Source organism: Meleagris gallopavo, chromosome 7 (genome assembly GCF_905368555.1).
Source record: "Meleagris gallopavo chromosome 7, MGAL_WU_HG_1.1, whole genome shotgun sequence".
NCBI classification, from domain to species: Eukaryota; Metazoa; Chordata; class Aves; order Galliformes; family Phasianidae; genus Meleagris; species Meleagris gallopavo.
Window position 1 is genome coordinate 30,233,514 of NC_139410.1, and position 19,488 is coordinate 30,253,001.

The 19,488-nt window shown below is 36.1% G+C and overlaps 1 protein-coding gene and 1 long non-coding RNA gene across 19 annotated transcripts in view; one reads left to right on the top strand and one right to left on the bottom strand.

Moving 5' to 3' along the window:
* The window catches only part of LOC146544018 (uncharacterized), a 56,613-nt gene that overhangs the window by 22,934 nt on the left and 14,191 nt on the right, over positions 1 to 19,488 (bottom strand). Inside the window, exon 3 of the long non-coding RNA XR_014884546.1 lies at positions 1,776 to 1,904. This is a non-coding gene — a long non-coding RNA (uncharacterized LOC146544018). The remainder of the gene's footprint in view (positions 1 to 1,775; positions 1,905 to 19,488) is intronic.
* Positions 1 to 19,488, top strand: part of R3HDM1 (R3H domain containing 1) — a 42,305-nt gene that overhangs the window by 13,908 nt on the left and 8,909 nt on the right. For 8 of the 18 annotated variants that reach the window (XM_010714027.4, XM_085228751.1, XM_085228750.1 and 5 more), the window contains 14 exons: positions 130 to 189; positions 280 to 420; positions 2,841 to 2,949; positions 3,045 to 3,140; positions 4,568 to 4,605; positions 4,688 to 4,738; positions 4,878 to 5,104; positions 7,590 to 7,844; positions 10,009 to 10,163; positions 11,109 to 11,210; positions 13,734 to 13,994; positions 14,555 to 14,675; positions 17,984 to 18,138; positions 18,370 to 18,518. In XM_010714027.4, coding sequence (XP_010712329.1) covers positions 130 to 189; positions 280 to 420; positions 2,841 to 2,949; positions 3,045 to 3,140; positions 4,568 to 4,605; positions 4,688 to 4,738; positions 4,878 to 5,104; positions 7,590 to 7,844; positions 10,009 to 10,163; positions 11,109 to 11,210; positions 13,734 to 13,994; positions 14,555 to 14,675; positions 17,984 to 18,138; positions 18,370 to 18,518 — 1,920 coding nt within the window. Of the gene's footprint in view, positions 1 to 129; positions 190 to 279; positions 421 to 2,840; positions 2,950 to 3,044; positions 3,141 to 4,567; positions 4,606 to 4,687; positions 4,739 to 4,877; positions 5,105 to 7,589; positions 7,845 to 10,008; positions 10,164 to 11,108; positions 11,211 to 13,733; positions 13,995 to 14,554; positions 14,676 to 16,017; positions 16,126 to 17,983; positions 18,139 to 18,369; positions 18,519 to 19,488 lie in introns of all 18 variants that reach the window. The other 10 variants (XM_010714028.4, XM_031554266.2, XM_085228755.1 and 7 more) reach the window with 8 other exon arrangements.

Here is a 19,488-nt window from a genome sequence, read left to right on the forward strand (position 1 = left end):
CACCTGATGATCCTGTTTATAGTCTTCCATAATTCCTTGATCATAGATACTATCTGTGTATTCTTAAGATGAATACAGTTGGAGTTATTGGAGTGTCTCATATATGAGTTGCTGTGTTTTTATTTTCAGGGACAGAATGATGCTGCTGAAATTAGAACAGGAAATTTTAGATTTCATTGGTAATAATGAGTAAGTACTGTACTCTTGTAGGAAAAAAAAAAAAAAAAAAATCAAGACTGTTCCTGTTTATTTAATATAGCTACCATTCCTTTCTTCCAGAGCTCCAAGAAAAAAGTTTCCCCCAATGACATCTTATCATAGAATGCTGTTGCACAGGGTAGCTGCTTACTTTGGATTAGAGCACAACGTGGACCAGAGTGGGAAGTCAGTCATAGTAAATAAAACTAGCAATACAAGAATGTAAGTGTAAAAGTCTTGGAAAAACTTTATGGTACATACATTTAACTCTTGAGTTATAATGATGCTGCATCTGCAGCAATATGGGTTTGTTCATTAGGTAGCATGCAGCAAGGAGAGGTGTTCTGAGTGTTACATAATAATGTGATCTGTTGCATGTTTCAAGCTTTAGCAGTGAAAAAGTATTTTGTTTGCATAAAATATGAACTTACATCTACTATTATCTGTTTAAAGATTGATACCAGCTTCAAGTACCTCCTTTTGTTTGGATCAAAGCAGGACCAGTCCTTATCTTAGAACAGGCCATGTTTGGATAGGGTGAACAGAGGGGAAAAGACTTACTGAGCTTTGGTTTTTGTACTGTAAAAATCTACTACAAAAATTTAGGCTTTGAAATCTGTTGTTGGAATAACGCGGCCTGCAAATCTCACAACCTCGCAAAGTAAACGTAACAAGGAAGGCAAACAGTGGAAGTGTCAACCAGGTTAACAACTCTGCATGCTACTTTATTGTGATGGCTGGGGAGTTCTTGGAGAAAACTTACAAAATGCTAGCATTGGAATCAGAGCATCACCAAATTCCATGTGTAGTTGATGCTTCTGTTCTCAGGACTCAGCTATTCTGTATTCTGCACTTGCTCTGTCTCCTCCTTCTGCCACCACAGAAAGATGAAGGGCTAATGTGTTGACTATATTTAAGTTTTGTGTACCTACTTTCTAGTTTTAACTTAATAAATTTGCATGACACTTTTTTTCTTGAAGTACTCTGATATGAGCATGAAAATAGGAGTTTACAGCTCCTGCATCCTCATCATAGAAGACTCTCTGCAGCTTTGAAGGAATAAAATCTTATTATCCATCCTAATTTAAGAGTCAGCAGAACTGAAACAACATACCATACGGAAATTTTACTTTAGCAGATAGTTTCCCTCTCAGAATTTATTAGAAAATTATATAGGGCCTAAATATATGTTAGATAAACTTAAGTCTTTTTGTATTTGTTTTTGATTTGGCTCTACATACTCTATCAGAAATTAATTACAAAGGCATACATTTCAAATCTATTGTCTTTGCATCTACTGGCATGCCTAGACTGATAATTCACACATTGAATAAGAACTTTTAAAATATGATTTCTTGTTGTTATTTTTTAATTTGTTGCCTTTTTTTTTTTTTTAACTGGCCTCTGGAAGCCCCATGTAGGCATAGTTACTAATTAGCAGGCATTTCATCCAACCTGCAGACAGGAAGAGTCTTAATGTTTTCAGTATTCTTATTTTAAATCACTTCAGATATAAAATAAGAATTTAGAAAGAAAACCTTGGAGATCTGCTCCATGTTGAATAAAACCAAACTTACTTTTCCTCATAGGCAGATTCCCGGCTCCAGCGCCGATCAGTGATGTTACTGACATCAACAACCCAGTGCATACTGGGACGTCTCAGTGGAGTGGGAAGTTGGTGATTGCAGGGCAGTAAATTCAGGGACCTTAAAAAGAAAGAGGTAAGACAGTCTAAAGGTTCTCTGAAATGCCTGCTAATTATATTTGGGCATCCAGTAACTAACAGTTAGGCTTGACTGTTTTACAGAAAAAGATCTCCTGATTTTATATAAATGCCCTGAGTAACAAGTAAAGATACAGAGAAGAGTACATATACATTTTTTCTTTCAGTAGGCAAATTCTTCTTGATTGTCTGAGAAAATCTTACTGTAGTAGTAGCAGCTTCATTGTCTAGGTAGTTGGTATCCATTTTTTATTTAAAAAACAAAAAAAAAAAGTTTGCCAAATATTTCACTTCCTTTCACAAGGTAGATAAAGAACCAAAAGAATATATATTGCTTCTTCCTCTCACTTTGATCTCATGAAGCTCTTGCTTGCCTGCACTGTTGTGTCACTTTTCTTCTCTTGTTTATTTCTACTTAATTATATTTTAGAAGCTTTTAAGTGTCAATGCTTTCTCCTCTCTATATATCCCCTTATCATCCATTTTCCCTTAAAATGAATTCTGAGGTATATTACAGCTCTAGCAGAAAGCACCTATCTTCACTTCCGTGCATGCCCAATACCCATTGCATGGCACTAGTCTGGATCCAAGAGCACTTCTGGTTCCCCAAGGGCATGTGGTTGTTTCCCACCTTAGTTGGAAACCGAAGCAAATGCTTTGAAGGAGGAAGCGATTTTGAAAGCAGGTTTGTCATGCGTCAGGAACAGGAGCTGTCAGGTGTACACAACAGTACACGTTTTTGGTATTTTTCCCATTGCCCAGACAACCACAATCTGTCATATCTGTTAGACTATTAAATATATTGTACACGTCACTTATGTTAGACTATTAAATATATTGTCCACATTTCAGTTGGTTCCACCATGTATAGTGTATTTTTACAAGTCCATAAATTTTTCTTTTTAACAACTTTTTGTAGACCTGACCAAAAGTTTTGTGAGCATATAAAGGATGAGAAGAGTGATGACTTTCAGAAGCGGTACATCCTTAAAAGAGATAACTCTAGTTTAGACAAAGATGACAACCAGGTGAATAAATATTACTTTCCAGTTCTGTTTGTTGTATTGGATGATGTATCTGTACTACTTTCATGTGTAAGTTGACACTTTATCACTTAATTTAGATGAGGATACGATTAAAAGATGACAGAAGAAGTAAATCCATAGAAGAACGCGAAGAAGAGTATCAGAGAGCTAGAGAAAGAATATTTGCACAAGACGTACGTATCAAAGGAAAGCATGCTGTCTTTTGTGTGAACACTTCACGTACATGTGTGTGCTTTTTAAAAGATGTTTCTTTGCAGGAAGCTTTCTATATCAAGAGTACTGAGCGTTACTGATCATCATTAGTGTGGCTTGAAGTCAATTTTTAAATGATACTGAAGTTTCTGGGAAGTTATTGATTTTTCTCTCATCGTTACTGCATGAAGCCCACAGTAACATCAAGAACATTTTCATATATTCTTTAGCATTACTGCCTTCAATGCATTATTTTGCCTCTTAATGAAATTTAGGTTTGTTTTTTGTACTGCAGACATTACAAGTGTTACTGAGAGCAATAATTATCATTTTCATTTGTTTGCTCTTAGACACAGGTGAGAAAAACCTATTTATTTCAAATGTATCTTATGACCAGTAGCAATAAAAGAATTTGAATTTCCACATGTGCAAAATGAGTCAGAAATCTGGAAGTCTGGTCTCTTGAGTGGAGTTAAGTGGGATGAAAATTCTGCAGCTCTGGTTTAGTTAATAGGTTTGTGGCGTTAATGATAATATGTGAGCCATACAAATCCGTTAGCTTATTCCAGAGCATCATATAGAGCCACTTAGTAAATTGTTGTTCAGCCTTGCATTTTTTGCAAGTAGAGTTTCTGTTTCATTCAATATTGTTAGAAGTAAATGTTGTCTTGTAAAGTTGATTACTTTAACCAACATTTCTGCCATTTATCTGTAGCTCTCACACATTTGTAATATTCTGTAGGTGTAATGAGCTCTGAGAGGCTAATTTGCTGTATCCATATTTTTTAAAAATCATTTTTTTCACCCTAGTTACAAGCAAAGAGGATGGAGTCTTAACCTTTTCTTTTTGCATACCATGTATCACACCCTTAGAAAGCTTTGTACCAGAAGTTAGAAGTCCTTGTTAAGGACAATATAATTAAAGTTGTTTATAGCCTTTTTTGCTTTTTACAGTATGTGTGCCTATATCTGATGAATTCAGTACAGTTATTGCAGTAGCCAGTGGTATTACTATACACTTTCAAGCAGAGGACAAGGCAACCGAGATCTTGCTAACAGACCTGCACAGTCACATCAGCTGGATGTTGCATGGAGGAAAGGCCTAATTCAAGGAATTGCAGCTTCAGAGAATATACTGATATAAATGAATTGATCAGCCCTATTCTAAAGTTAACTTTAACTTCTATAGATAGGTCTTTTTATACTGGCTCTTCTTCTCTCCCATAACATGGAAATTATTCACCGAAGAGGTTACATTTTCGGGCAGTTTTATCTATGAAGAAAGCTATCAAAGTTCATAGCTAACAGAAAGTACTTCAAATTGCAATTTGTTTTGTTACTGTGCCATAATAGGGGCTCTGGATGCCATTAATGCTTATTCCTACGCTTTTTTTTTTTTGCTGCTCAGTCCCTGTGTTCCCAAGAGAATTATTTCACCGATAAAAGGTAAGTAAATTTGCATTTCAATTCTGTCTCACTTTTCTATTTTCTTAATAAATATTAAGCTATCTTATTAAAATGCCAACAGAATCCAGGAGGAAGAAACTAATAGTACACAACAAAGACGACAGATATTTAGGTATTTGATGCATTCTCTAAAAATATATATATATATATATATCCCCAAGTATTCTGCATGCGTTTCACCTCTTTCTTTTCTTCTTTTCCTTTATTTTGCAATTGATGCTTGTGCTAAAATTTTAGTTTATAACTTGCAGAATCAATAAAGAAACATCAGGGAGATCAGCCAACAGCCATCAGAGCAGTACTGAGAACGAGCTGAAGTATTGCGAGCCCCGTCCCTGGAGCAGCACCGACTCTGATAGTTCCATCCGCAGCCTGAAGCCAGCTGTAACAAAGGCCAGCAGCTTCAGTGGGATCTCAGTTCTGACAAGAGGAGATAGCTCTGGAAGCAGCAAAAGCACAGGCAGGCTATCTGAGACAGGTATTATGAAATCTGTGAAGTACTTGCTGGTTTGATGTTTGACACATATTGTGGATGTGTGCTAAGTAGAGGCCTTGGTCTTGTAGGTGTTCTGTGTATACAGCTCCCTCTGGTCTCAGTGGGTCCTGCGTGCATAGAATGACTGCTGACCAGGCCTTAAGTGTGTAAGTGCCTTGGAGAACTAGAATTCAGGTTACAAATTAAATGAAGACTTTTGACTTAGGAAGTAGAACTTAATTACTGGTGGTTTTAAATAAATAGATTACAAAACTACAAAGAATTTGAGGGTATTTATCAACATACGTACTTAATACCAAATCAAAATGTATTTGGAGTTCAACTCTAACTTCATCACAGCAGAGCTGCTTTGTGCAGTTTTAAGAATCTGAGCTGCTGTCCTGCTAGCGTAATACAGCATAAAAGCCTACAAATCATTGTTTGTTCTGATCAGTACTATTACCAGGATTTAAATGCTTAAAAAAGTTTACTTAATTTTAAATTGCTGGAAAAAAACAGAACAATGGAACAAAGTGTACTGTTTAATTGTAAGCTTCAGAAATTCTGGGAAAAAGAATACTGATTTTTTTTTTTTTTTTTTTAAGACTTTGAGTTTCAAAGGTGTGCTCATGTGTAACTAATGTCAGAACAAAATCTCAGAAAATAAGGATATAAATCTTATGTGAATCGAAAGTGAAATTAAGTAAATATTTCTATTCTAAATGGTAAATAAATTTGATATAAGAGATAATCTTAGCTGTGCAGAATTGAGTCTTGAAGTAGGTAGGTGGGTTACAGATGTGCTACTTCGAAGTTAGAGATCAGAAAAGAAGAATGTTACTGGTTGTATGGTTTGTCATTTATAACACTTGTTTCTAAGGAGAATTTGTGATTTTTATTTATTTTTTTTTACTTTCTCTGAAACTTATACTACACTGTAGATATACTACCACACCTTTAATGCAGTAAATAGACTTTTTTCCATTATGTGTAAAAAAAAAAAATATATATATATATATATATATGTTCCAAAGTATTTCTACATTTATTTTGAAACTGTGAAATCATATACATTCATGTACAACCTTTTTTTAAAAACATTAATCAAAAGAAAAAAAGTTCATTTTTTGATTAAGGAGGTAACTGGCTTTAACTATGATGACTTCAGGTTAATTTCTCTACATAATCTAGAAGTGGCTACCTTTGTTAAGAAATCTAAACAAAGTAACTGGTAAAAACAGGAGTGTTTTCTGAAGCTGACATAAATTATTTTGCACAATTTACAAATTTTAGCTTTGTATTTCACTTTAGCAATAGAAAAAAAAAGCTAACAGCATCAGCAAATGCTTGCAGCTGTACTAATTTTTCATACTAACAAATGAAAAGCTTGCAATTAGAATGTTGTGTGAAGGACAGTAAGGACAATGGTAAATATGTTTTACCCCGGTCTTCTAGATTGTATAAAAGCTGCTAATAAGAGTTATTACATTTAAACTTCTATACTCTAAGTCCTGCAAGACTTAATTAAAAGTGTGCTAGATAGCATGCCTAGAGGTCTTTAGGAAACTGCAATTCTATAGACCATTTCATATTGGACTTCTAGAAAACTGCTCTTGTCAGCATGCATTAGCTTTCAGAAAGCTCAGAGTCTGGTTCTCCACTGCCTTGCAATGTTTATAGCCATTCACAATTGTAAAATAATTGCTTTCTCTAAGCAATTTTGTATTCTTCTTGAACTTCAAATAAGACTAATTCAGGTTAAAAATACCATATTACCTCATTTTTCTTCTAGCTGCATTTTTTATTTCAGCCTTAAAATTGCCAGGGGAGAGGGGAGGTTGGGAAGAGTGTGTTGGGAATTTTAGTATTCTGCAATTTGTCCATCAGGTGAGACAGATCTCAGACGTGTAATAGCCACAAAAAGTAGTCGTTCCTTGCATGTAGACTGTGTCTATAGAGCATGTAATGTAAGTAGTGTATCTGAAGGGATGTCTGGCTAAATGGATCTGAGTTATCCAATGGCCTGCATGTATATGATAGCTGTCATCTGTGTGTGCACAACTGGTGTATGTAAACCCTTGAGTATATCAATATGTATGCATGCATCTTTTTGGAATGTGTGAGCAATCAGTTATTAGAACTGTGAAACAACTGTACTGTAGTGCATGTGCATGTATACAGATGTGTTTTCTGACCAGAAATCAGATCTAGAGATGGTTGAAGTGCAAAGCAGTGCTGAATTGACCCTTGGTTTACTGAAAGAATCTTATAATGGTATTCCAGGGGAGATGAATGAATATTTCATTGGCAAGGCCACTGTTCAATTATGTGCTTATGCTTAGCTTTAAGGGTAAGCATTTAAAAGTGTGTGTGTGTATGTGTGTGTGTGTGTATATATATGTATATATATATATATAAAAAATATATATAAGCGAGCATGATATTTTTGTCTTTAGGTAAAAACAATTTCTCATTACTCCTTTCCTAGGTTCAGAGTCTTCTAGTAGTGTAGGGTCATCCACGGGTTCTCTTTCTCACACCCAGCAGCCTCTTCCAGTGCCAGCTCTAAGCCAGCCTTCTCATGGCACGCCTGCCGTCTATCCAACTGTCAGCACTAGTAACTCTCTTTCCTTTGATGGTGGCATAAATGGGCAAGTGGCACCTACTAGCACTAGCTTCTTTTTGCTTCCCTTGGAAGCGACAGGCATTCCACCTGGCAGTATTCTGATCAACCCTCAAACAGGTTGGTATCTGCTCGTGGGTGTTCTTGTTACAGTTGAGAACTCAGACAAAAATGTGCAAGTGTTTACATAAGAGTTAATTTCAGTACTGTCCTTTTTATTTTTTGATGTTTATGTTTGTTCAGTACACGTAATTTGAAAAGCATGCTGTTTTAAACCTCTGTTTAGTTTAAAACAAAATTAAGTCAATGTTGGTGTATTTGACCAATATTATTATTTTTAATAAGTAGGAGCATGAAACTTCATAATGTAGATGCAGAGATGTGTAACTTCTTGCCTGATTAAAAAAAAAAAACAACAAATTCAACCTTTTATTTGTTTGAGGAAGTTAAGGAACACTGAAGATTTGATTTTTACCTTTTCTGTGCAACACAGATTTATATTTTACTTTCAGTATACAGATTTGTTTCCTTTTTAGATGAGGAAATTCTTCAGGATGCATTTCTCATCATCCTCTAGATAGACTTAATTATACTTGAATACAATTGCATGTACTTTTGTAAAACTGATTTTTTCTGATTGATGTTGTTAAAGTAATCACTTATTAAATTATTTCTCTCACATAGCTAAATAATTTTCTTTTACTTTAATATAAATCAGTTGCTGTTCTTGATTATCTGATTAATGAATCTACATATTGACATGCCACCTAAAGCTTCTCTTAACTAAATCCCTCTAAAGAAAAGCTAATGCTGGTCCTGATAGAATTTGGTTACAGCTGACTGTAGCAGCTAATTTTTCTAGGCAGCCATTGCATTTCGAGGAGGAGTTGTTTGCTATCTCAGGTATAGGTTCTGGACATAGCACTGACTTAGCTTCTAGGCATAATGGGACCACTGCACATCTTACATGTGAATCTTACATTATGACATTGGCCAGCTGAGCACAAGTGTGGTAATTTGTGATGAAATTTTGCTAGGAAAGCAAAACTTTCTAGCATTTGTAGGCATTTGTGTGCTCTGTGCTCTGCAGTAAATATGAAGGATATTGGCTCGTTTTTCATATTACGAGTTTATAGCATGACCATACTAAAATCTTTAGAATTGCTGTAAACAAAACAGATAATTGCAGACGTTGGAAGGCTACCATCAGTTTGCAAATAGTGTCATCTGAAACATGATACAGTTTAAGTAGTGGTCTTTGAGTCATCTTCATTTCACTTACGTCTATGTCAGCATTTTGCATGTGATTAGATTCACTTTGTTCCTCCTGTACAGTTGGTCATTTCCCAGTTGCTTTGGTGAGACTTCCACATAGCAGCAGGAATGGGCAAAGAAAGAATAGATTGTGAAACGGCTTTTCGTGTTGTAAGCGTTTTTTACTCGCGCTCACCTCAGAAAAGCTACAAAATTATATAACTGATGTTCGTTAAAACTCAAATTATGATTCTAACTTAAATATGGGCCTTTGCTGATCTGCTGTTTCTTTGGGTTTTGTTGTGTTTTTTTTTCTTTTCCCAACCTAGACAACAAAACAAGTTACTGTTTATTTATAATTTACTTTTAAGTTTGTTTGTTTGTTTTTTAAATGGCATTAATGGGGTGCTTCAATTTTGAAGTTGCAAATTGTTAAACAGGAGAATAGTATTACATTATTTCATTGGAAAGCTGAAGGGATTGATCTATGAATAGAAGTACTTCAACCTTGTTAGCAGTTATGGGAGTATAATTGCTGCTTCTGTTTTGTCTATTTTATACAGCTATTTGTCTTTACTCTGTCCTATGTTTCAGTTGATGTTCAAAACAATCGGAGTTACTCATTTAATTGCCTTTTAAAAGGTCCTTATAGTACTGCTTTAGTAGAGCTGTCCTTTACTTTTTCTGCCCTTTTTCAGTTCACTTAATAAACATAAGTTGTCTGGACTATCAGGGTATGGTAAATGTTTATGTGTTCATTAAGTCAGTGCTGAGTTTCTTTGTCTAACTTAAACGTTTATTTACATGTTTTAGCTGCATATAGTTTGCCAGTTGACTCCCTTTTAGTTATGGCCATTGTAAATATAGTTGTGGGGATTTGGCATAAATTTGATATGAAACAGTATGACTTTATTTCTAAATGTTACTAATTCATTTTGTCTGCTGTAAATATATTTGTCTTAATTTTCTCCAAACTTGGATAATAGAGCTGTCTGTCTCTGGTTGTGTTTGTTCTTTTTCAACCTTTCAGGTCAGCCATTCCTTAATCCAGACGGCACTCCAGTTGTGTACAATCCTCCTATGCCTCAGCAACCTGTTAGGACCCAAGTGCCTGGACCTGCACAACAGCCACCTCTTCCACCACCACCTCAGCAACAGCCAGCAGCTAATCACATCCTCTCACAGGTGCACATGTCAAATATATGCTGTTTGCACTGATGGTTGATACTGCCATACTGCTGCCTTACAAGGGATTAGAATGTTTGCTCTGTTGACACATGCTATAGAAGCAGGCATAGCTGCACAGATACGAGTATATGGAATTTTTCCCCGTAGTTCTCAGAACTGTCAATCTTCCTAGTAACTGAACAGGGTAGACAGGCTTTTCTTAAAAATACAGAAAATGATGTACTGAAAATGATATGGTATCAAGATTATAGAAAAAAGAAAAAAGGGTTCTGTCTTCATCCTGTGACACAAGTACTCACACCCACACACAAACCCCTGTCACGTGGTCAGCAAGGTAGATAGTTAGTCCAATTGAAGTATTTTTTCATGAAGCTTACTTTTCAGTCAGAAATTCTTGGGCTGTACTGTCAGGTTGTACTGCTGGCACCAAAGAGGTAGCGTAGAACTGCTAGGTGTGAATGCCTCTGTAGTAGCACTTAGGTTTGTCCTGCTTACAGTGGCACACGCTGAAAGACAGGTTTTTAAATAACCAGAGTGCACATAAAGTATTTCAGTATTGGGGAATAAATAAAAGCAGTGTGTTTTAATTTGTGGTTGTTAATAGATTGATTCTGTCTTCAGATGCTTTCAAACAACTTCTGTTCAGAATGCAAGTCTACTTATTTTATAATTTCAAAACATCTCTCTCTGAAAGACATTAAATGTTAAACAAAAGCAATCTTCTGTTTTAGTTTGTAGTCAATATAATATGTAACAAAACAAATGTCATATTGAAAATTACTTTTAATTCTATGCAGTCTTTCAGCTTAATTAAAAGAAAAAAAACCCTATCCCTTCCCTTTCTGGTAACAACTGGAACACGGTTGCTTTTTTGTCCTGTTACAAAAAACTGTTTTCACTTCTCTTATGTTAACCATGTTTATAAACCTGTTATTTCTTCAGCCTATCCGACCTCTACAGCCTTCTTCCCAGCCTGTTCAGTACTCTGCAGTTTCTTATCCACCCCCGCTCCTGCCAGTCTCCTCTACCCAGCAATATTCTGTGGTATTATATCTTCTGTTCATTTCCTTTTTGCGTGGGTTAATCATTAGTGGAAGCTGACCTTTGCTTGGGTTGTTTGTAAGTGATGTGTGATAGCAGTGTAATGACTGGCTAGCTTTTCAGTCACAGTAAAATATCATCTGAGTAGTGGAAAATAGTTCCCTGTTAATTTCAAGTTCAAGAGAAATGCATACATTTAAGGCTACTCTATATATCTGTATATAATGATATATAATTTTTTCTTAACTAAGAAACAACTTTTTCAAAGTTTTGTTGGCCAGTCAATACCTTTTGTCTTTTGACTAATGTCTTTCTGTCCATCCTTTCCATCCTTGTTGCTTTCTGTCTGCTCTTTCTTCTGCTGACCCTTACTTGCTTTCCAAGGGTCAGCTGTGTTGGGTTTTATTGAGGTAACTTTTTGAAGCCTCATTGCCAGAACTCTTAAACAGTTCACCAGCATCCCTTGTTCTTAATAGATAGAAGCTGGAAATGAAATCCATTAGTCTCTTGTAAAAATGGATATTATTTAAGGGTCTTATTGCTGAGCCAAAGTGAAGCCTACTGGAGAAACATTATCCAAAGCAGAATGTGAACCAGGTCCCAGGTCAAAAATTGAGGCTTTCCAACTCCCCAAACTGCTCTACGTGTTGTACAATAGCTATTTTATGATGAATTTGAAGTTTGTATTTTGCAACTGCTTGCAACATAAATCATGTCATATGACAACAGATGCTCATTAATCTGAATTCAGTAACCTTCATTTAATTAAAATGATATTATAACCATTACCTGTACTTCAGGTGTACAATTCTAAAAGGAATTGCACTTCACTAGGGGTGCTTTCTTTTCAGCGACATTGTTTCTCATGTTATTTTAGAGTTTGAGCACATGTAAACTGCACTGTGTATAACTTCTCAGTTAATTAAATGAGAATGGTTATTTAACCCATGTGATGCATTGCTTCCAGCAGCAGCTCGTTCAGGAGCTAGTTTTGTGCTATAATGTACAATAATTGTTTAAGCATATGCTTGCTAAAAGAAAGAATGAAACTCCTTCCAGGTTTATGATGGTTTCAAGCCATTTCATATTCAGGAAGTGAGTTTGAATACTAATTGTGCTGTCAGTTTCAAAAATGTGTTTCTATTGATGGCAACTTATGTAACATAGTGAAAAGGATTAACTGACTCTGGTTCATAACCTCAATGAATTATCACCCATAGTTAGTAGCAGGAAGGTAGGGTTTATCCATGTTTCAGTAGTTCATCATTTGTAACTGTATGTGTCACTGTAGGAATAACTGACCAGATGATGATTTACTTGTATTGATAGTATAATACAATTGCGTGTTGCTGGTTTTTGTCCTTTAGACATTTTGGGAGTTAATATTATGTCATAATTAAATATCAGTATCCTTTCTAACCTGGATATTGAGAGAAGCAGTATGTAAAGTTCAATGCAGAAAAGCATTGTGGTTGTGTTAATAGGCCTCATTCCAGAAGTGCCATAGGGAAATGTAAATTGTTGATAGAATTAAAACAGAGATCTTCTAAATTCAGAAGTATTCCAAATAACGTTTCACGTGCAAATTCATGTATCAGATGAATAATTCCAAGGCTAAAAGTGTAAAATGTCATCATAAAATATGAATATAGATGATCTGTAAAAGACAGAAATTGAACTTAGTCTTTCTTGATTACCTCTTGTCTTCAGGATGATGTGAGAGAGGATCAGGTGCTTCTAAAGTTTTTGAGAGTTTTTTCCACAGTTAGAGAGACTGCTTTTTGAAATGTGAAATTTCATGTTTACTAACCAAGACAATACTATTGGTAACTTCTAATTTCTGAGGTGCTGGTAATTTGTTTGATGTTGGATTTCTTGTAAAGAACAAGTGCTTAGCTTAGTTACAGTAGTAGAAGTTTTCAAATGTCACAGGACTTGTGCAGTGTCCAGTGCCATCAGTACCATGGTTTCAGATGTAAATAAAACAGAGATAAGTAATTTCTAGAATGTTTTTTGCAGCTGTTGCGAGGATTAATCATATAGCATGAAATTGAGTGCATAGTACAACACCAAGTTTGACAAATGTACCTTGTTATCCAGGATTAAAGCCTCATTAACTTAAGCTCTTAAAACCAAAAGTTGTTTCGTCAATACAGCCTTTTGCTGTTTTAGCTGGGGTTCTGTGTTTTCATGCAGAATTTGAAGTCCAATCAGAAGAATGTATTTTTGACAATTGAATTCTTGCAGTTAAGTAGATAGAGGCAGATGTAATCCAAAAAATTCAAGTATTTCAAGTGAGTGGAGTCTCTGAATGTGGATGTACTTTCCCACTGTCAGCACTGAAGACAGTTCACTACTGTGTTCTCATCATGTTCTTTCCTGTTCTTCGTTGGCTGATGTTGCTATTGTGCAGTAACTTAAGACATTCCTATCTGAAACCTTTTGTTTAAGATATTTGCCTACTTTTTTTTTCTTTGAGTATTTCTAAATGTAACTTTTTTTTTTTTTTTTTTTTAATTATTACAGCAAGACAACCTAGGATCACAGTTTAGCCATATGAGTCTTGCCCGTCAGCCACCTGCTGATCCAGCTGAACCTCACACCACTATGTTCCAGTCCACTGTTGTCCTGCAGCCCCCGCAGCAGTCCGGTTATATCATTGCAGCCGCCCCACCTCCACCACCTTCTGGCCAGCCGGTTTCTGCTCCAGGCTACTCTCCATCCAGCCACCCTGTCAGCCAGCAGGTCCTTCCACAGCAGGGATATATGCAGCAACCTGTGCCACAGGTACAAGGGCTTTGTTTCCATTCTACTGAAAGCTGTGTTTAGAAACTAATCGTGCTGTTTCTTCAGTGAGCTTTCTGTAAAGTCTGCCTATTTATGTGTAGCTGGTTTAAAAATACAAATTAAAAAAAAAACACCAAAAACATACACTTTGTTATTGGTAGAAATATTTTAAAACGTCAAGTGGAAATTGGTCCTGAGATACTAAATCAGCTTCCCTCCATCCTTCTCCATGGTTTCACCAATGGTGCTGCATTTTAAAAGTAACGGGGTTGCTTTCTTCTGGCATTGGCTGAAATGGCATGCATAGTCACCAAAGCCTGCTAAAAGCAGTTCATGAAATCAGCGCCTACACAGGGGAATGTAGTACTGTGGGATTTTCCTTTCTACAGTGGAAGTCCACGAAATCAGCCATTAAAGAGAGACTTTATATGGAAAAAAGTTGCTAAAGCATCAGTGAAGTTTTGCATCTTTCTTTTACCCTGTCATTCTTTTTCTCTTCATGTGTCTGCCTTCTATAAACTTGCAGGTACTGAAACTCTTTAACTGTTGTTTGTCTCTAGATGCCAGCCTGTTATTGTACCCCCAGTCAGTATCCACACTCCAGTCAACAATATCGACCTGTTTCTGTCCATTACAACACACAGCAAAACCAACCATTGGCACAGCCTGGACAGCAGACAGGTTTGTTGAAGTTACTCAGCATTTCATTAGAATACCCTGCATACATTTTGTCCTCTGCTTTTAAAATTTATTTTGCCTTATGATTTCAAGTAAAAATTCACATATTGGATACAGTGCACAACTGAAGCAGAACAATTTGAGTCAGTTGTTCTTGAAACTTGAGATCCGAGCCATTACTGCGAGTGGCCCATGCTGTTAAGTTACAGGATAATTTTTTAGTCTAAAACTGAGTAATTTATAAGACAAAGCAAAATAGTGGTAATTTAGTTACTAAAAAAAATCAGTTGCTTGTAAAATAAGATGAATTAATAATTTGAAATGATGTAAAATCAGAGAGATGTGTCTTAACTGCTGAAAGTTCCAAACAAAAGATACTTTTATTGTTTAAATTGCGGTTTAACACAGTATGGAATAAATCATTTTTCTGGCCATCGACTAACGATATCTGGATATTGACCGGTATATGTAATAAGACCTAAAGCTACATCTGAAATGGTTGGGGCTCAGTATTGGTGGCTATGTTTGAGGTGAAAGGCAACATGCTGGTTGGCTAGTGCAGCAGTGAGTCCCTCAGGCTGGGTCCTTTCCAGTTCCAGATGTTCTGTGAGTCTATATCTGGTCAAGAACAAGAGTGAGCAGATCATGTTGTACAGGGATTTATTAATTTTATAAAGTGCTTACTAACTATGAAATTATTTTCCAAACAAATGTGGATAAAAGATGACAGCTTCTGAGAGCATGGCAACTGAAACCACGTTTGGTTTAACATTATGGGATGGCCTGACTTTGAGCTGTTGAATTCGGGGCCGTAACACTGTCTGAGAGGTTTATATTTCTCACAGTGAACCGGTCTCTTTTTCAGCTGCTTCCTGGCTTCCTTTTTAAAGGGGTTTCAGGTGTTAGGTTTTTCACTTCTATTTTAAATGCTTTGTTTGTCCAAATATGTAAATAGGAGGAAACGCTCTTTAAGAAGGTAGCATCTCGTGTCCTCATAATCGTGAGGGCCAAGTTACCATGAGACCTAACCACAGTTGATTAAAAATCTGAACTGGACTACAGTTACTGTTTGGAACATCAATTGAAGTTTAACTGGCTTCTGCTACAAAATGGCCAGTGACAAAGCTCCCACAGTTGTAACAACAGCTGTCGATGCAGTAGTTGATATCAGGCTGTAGTCATCACTTGCTAACCAGGTTATTGTACTGCTGTGTTCTTGACGAAAAGCCATTTCTCATTCTTAATGTATCATTCAGAAGATATATTTCTGTACTCTGTCTGCTAACTTATAATTAAGTGATTCATTTTAAATTATGTAAGTATCAAGAAACGCTTCTTCCAGGAGCTACTGCTTTGGAGTATTCCTCTGTTAGGAGACAGTCCGCTATGGCAGGTGTGGGTTTTCTTTTTCTGCTGAGTGCTGCATTTCTGTCACGCCATTTTCAATGCAGAGGTGAAACTGTGGTGCTAAAAATAGAATATTCTTTGGAATGCAGTAGGGAACCCTTTTGGCAGTCAATTTCTATTGTTCCAGTTCTCTCCACTTGCAAAACTGATTACATCTGTCATTGGAAGTGCTAGAAAAAAGTGACAAATGTTCACAGCTACATTACAGAGTCTAGAAAGTGAGGGCTTTAGATTGCAGATGTATTATTGACTGTATCTATCATATACTGCAGCTTTGCATTCTGTTGCTTTTTAGGTGCTGTAGATCATTCTGCAACAAAATACACTTAAGCATTTTGTTTTTTACAGATAGGAGAGATTTTTGTGTGCAGTTCAAGCTTAGCTATTGAAAACTGTAATTACTAGTCGTCATTCAAACATGCATTGTTCTGAATTGCATAGTACTTTGAAAGCATGTAGTATATTCTGTGCTTCTAATGAACAGCGCTCATAATTAACTGAACCTTCTTCCCTTTAATTTTCTCAAATAATATTTGATGATGTTACCAGTCTGTCAGTCTCCATTGTTGCAATATCTGTAAAAGCTGAGTCGTAATTCACAATGTTTGTTGTACCCTGAACGTATGTAATGAATGAACATCCCTGGGTTTTGTTTTGTGTTAACTGAATAATTATTTACAAAATAGACCAAGCAGTTTTTTAAACACGCAGACACAAAATCAAGCTCTATTTGCTGTATTAATTATAGTTCCATATCAAGCCAGGGAGCGTGGGGAATGCCAAATTTGTTAGAATGTGAATGCATTAGAGTTAAATACAGACTCTTTTTGCCATCAGTTCATCTGGAGAAGCCCCATTTTGTCACTGTCGTAGTCTCTGGCATTGTCTCAGCCACACTAATAGCTAGGGGGGTTTGCTGTACGGTAAGTAGTTAAGCACATAGCCTTAAAGGTGGAGGAGGGGGGAAAAAGAATTTCACTTCTGTTATGCATGTATTTTGATCCTGGTAGCAGTTATCTCCTATATGCATTTAAAAAAAAAAATGTGGGGCACAATGGGCTGGAGCATAATAAATGCATCTGTGCCGTTGTGCACAGGTGCCGTTTCCTGTTTGGCACTCAGACCTCTGGGTTTATTTATTTACTTATTTGTTTAGGACACTTTTGGAAGATAATAGAGGGTCCCAGTTAAGCAATAATAAATGGTTACAGAATCACAACATGGGTGTGAATATTGAAGTCAGGTTTTTTCCTTTTTTTTTTCCCCCCACATGGTAACATTAAGTATAAAATGTCTTCCATTGTATATGAATGTGACTTTTACCTGGAAGATTTCTCTCAGTTCCTAATTGTTTTAGTATCCCATATTTCAGTTTAGAAATGGCCCTTTTGAAAAGGACTTGCATGTATGTCTTGCAAGGTGTGCTTCAGCCTTGAATCACTGCTACTTCTATCTCTGGGGCACCTGAGATGCTAGCAGAAGTTATCACAACCAGAATTTCAAAGCTGGTGTACCTCAAACAGCATTATTTATAAAAACTGACAGCTGATTGTCTCTTAATGTTATCTGGCATGCCTTGTTCAAATGCCTTCTGCTTTCACCAGACAAATCAAGGTGTTAACATGTGTAACTCACTAGAGTATAAACATGCAAGCAAGTGAAAGCAGCACTGCAGATAGGATGTGAAGTACTTAATGCTGATGCCAGATGGATGCAAACAAATAAATCTGTTAATTTCTAATGTTGGCTTCTTTTTATGTGCATGATAAGTTCAACTCTTACGAAGTTGCCAGATGTAGAAAGCCATTGGATAATGCTACATGTACCTCTTCATATAGGCAACTGTGCATAAAATTTGTTCATATGTAATTATTTCAAAATAACATTCAAATGTATAATTTCAGGTTACCAAGTTTTGCCTAACCAGCAGCAAAACTACCAGGGTTTAGTTGGAGTTCAGCAGCCTCAGAATCAAAGTCTAGTCAGTGGCCAACACAACAACGTTGGGAATCAAATTCAAGGTGTGATTGTTCCATATCCTTCAGTGCCATCTTATCAGGTGGGTAATTACTCAGAACTTTCCAATCTGTGCATTCAGAGTGATCTATTTTTAATTTGTTTACAGTTGTTTTTTAAATGGCTAAAATCTGCAAGTATGTTTCAAAGTGACATATGGATAGAAATTTGAAAAAGTAGTAACAGTAACCAAAGACAACTCAAATGTGAAGATGATGTTTTAAACAAGGGGCAGAATGAAACAAGGAAGTCTTAATGTGTTCTCAACTTCTAGGTTTCGGTGCCTCAAGGTTCCCAGGCAGTGCCCCAGCAGACTTATCAACAGCCTGTTATAATTTCTGGTCAGTCAAATCAAGGATTGCCCACAACAGGAATGCCAGTTTACTACAGTGTCATTCCATCAGGTCAACAGAATAATTTAAGGTAAGTTTAACTTAGTTATTTGATTTCTCAGCAACAAGGTTTAATTGCCCTGCAGAAACTGACAATACCTGCTATATTACTCCATGTACTGAAATGTATTTTAAAGGCAGACTTGCAAACGCTTTGTTAGCTATTTATTTTTACTCTTATGCAGTTAACTGAAACAACCAGTACTGCTTGTTTGACTGGAAATATACTGTTTCTGTGTTGTTATCAGCAATCTTTTACTTGTAAGTTCTACATTGTAGTTTTCAGTGTTCCTTTTTTTACACGTGAAACACGAGCATGTCCAATAGCAGCAATACCTTTTTGCAGTTATCTTTATTCTCTTTATTTTGAATCTCTGAAACAGATTACTCCGCTTCCTTTTGTCCACAAAACTAACAAAGCCTGTTAACACAAAGCTGGCTATGAAATGAGTATAGGAACTTCCTTGGATGTTCAGGTCTTGTTTGATAAATAATGTTGAGTACTCATGATAGAACAGATAATTGAATACCTAAAATAATTCATTACAATAATGCTTGTTACGTTGTATGTTTCAGAATACTTGGCTTGCAGCTTTTAAACAAGCAGCAATGGTATGAAGCTTGCTTCATCCATCTGTGAGCACAGATTTCAGTATTTATGTTATTGCTACACAGCTTCATTGAATTAAATGAATCTGAATTCTTGTTCTGTGTACCCTAAGGTTCTTTTTAACCTTTTCTTCTTTGGTTATGTTTGAGATTCAGTGGAGTCACAGGTAGACATCATCATTGACTTTTTTTTATAATAAGCTTTGTTGCTTGATCTCTTCTATCACTTGCAATGGCCATCTCTTTCAAGCAGGGTAACTTTTATTTGGTATTCAGAGCGGACTAGCATCTTGGACATTAGGACAGCATCTTGCTTTTATCAAAATAGATGTGTTGCAACACTTGAACAAAGAACACAGAATATTGTTCTGCACGAACTGAATGGACTCAAA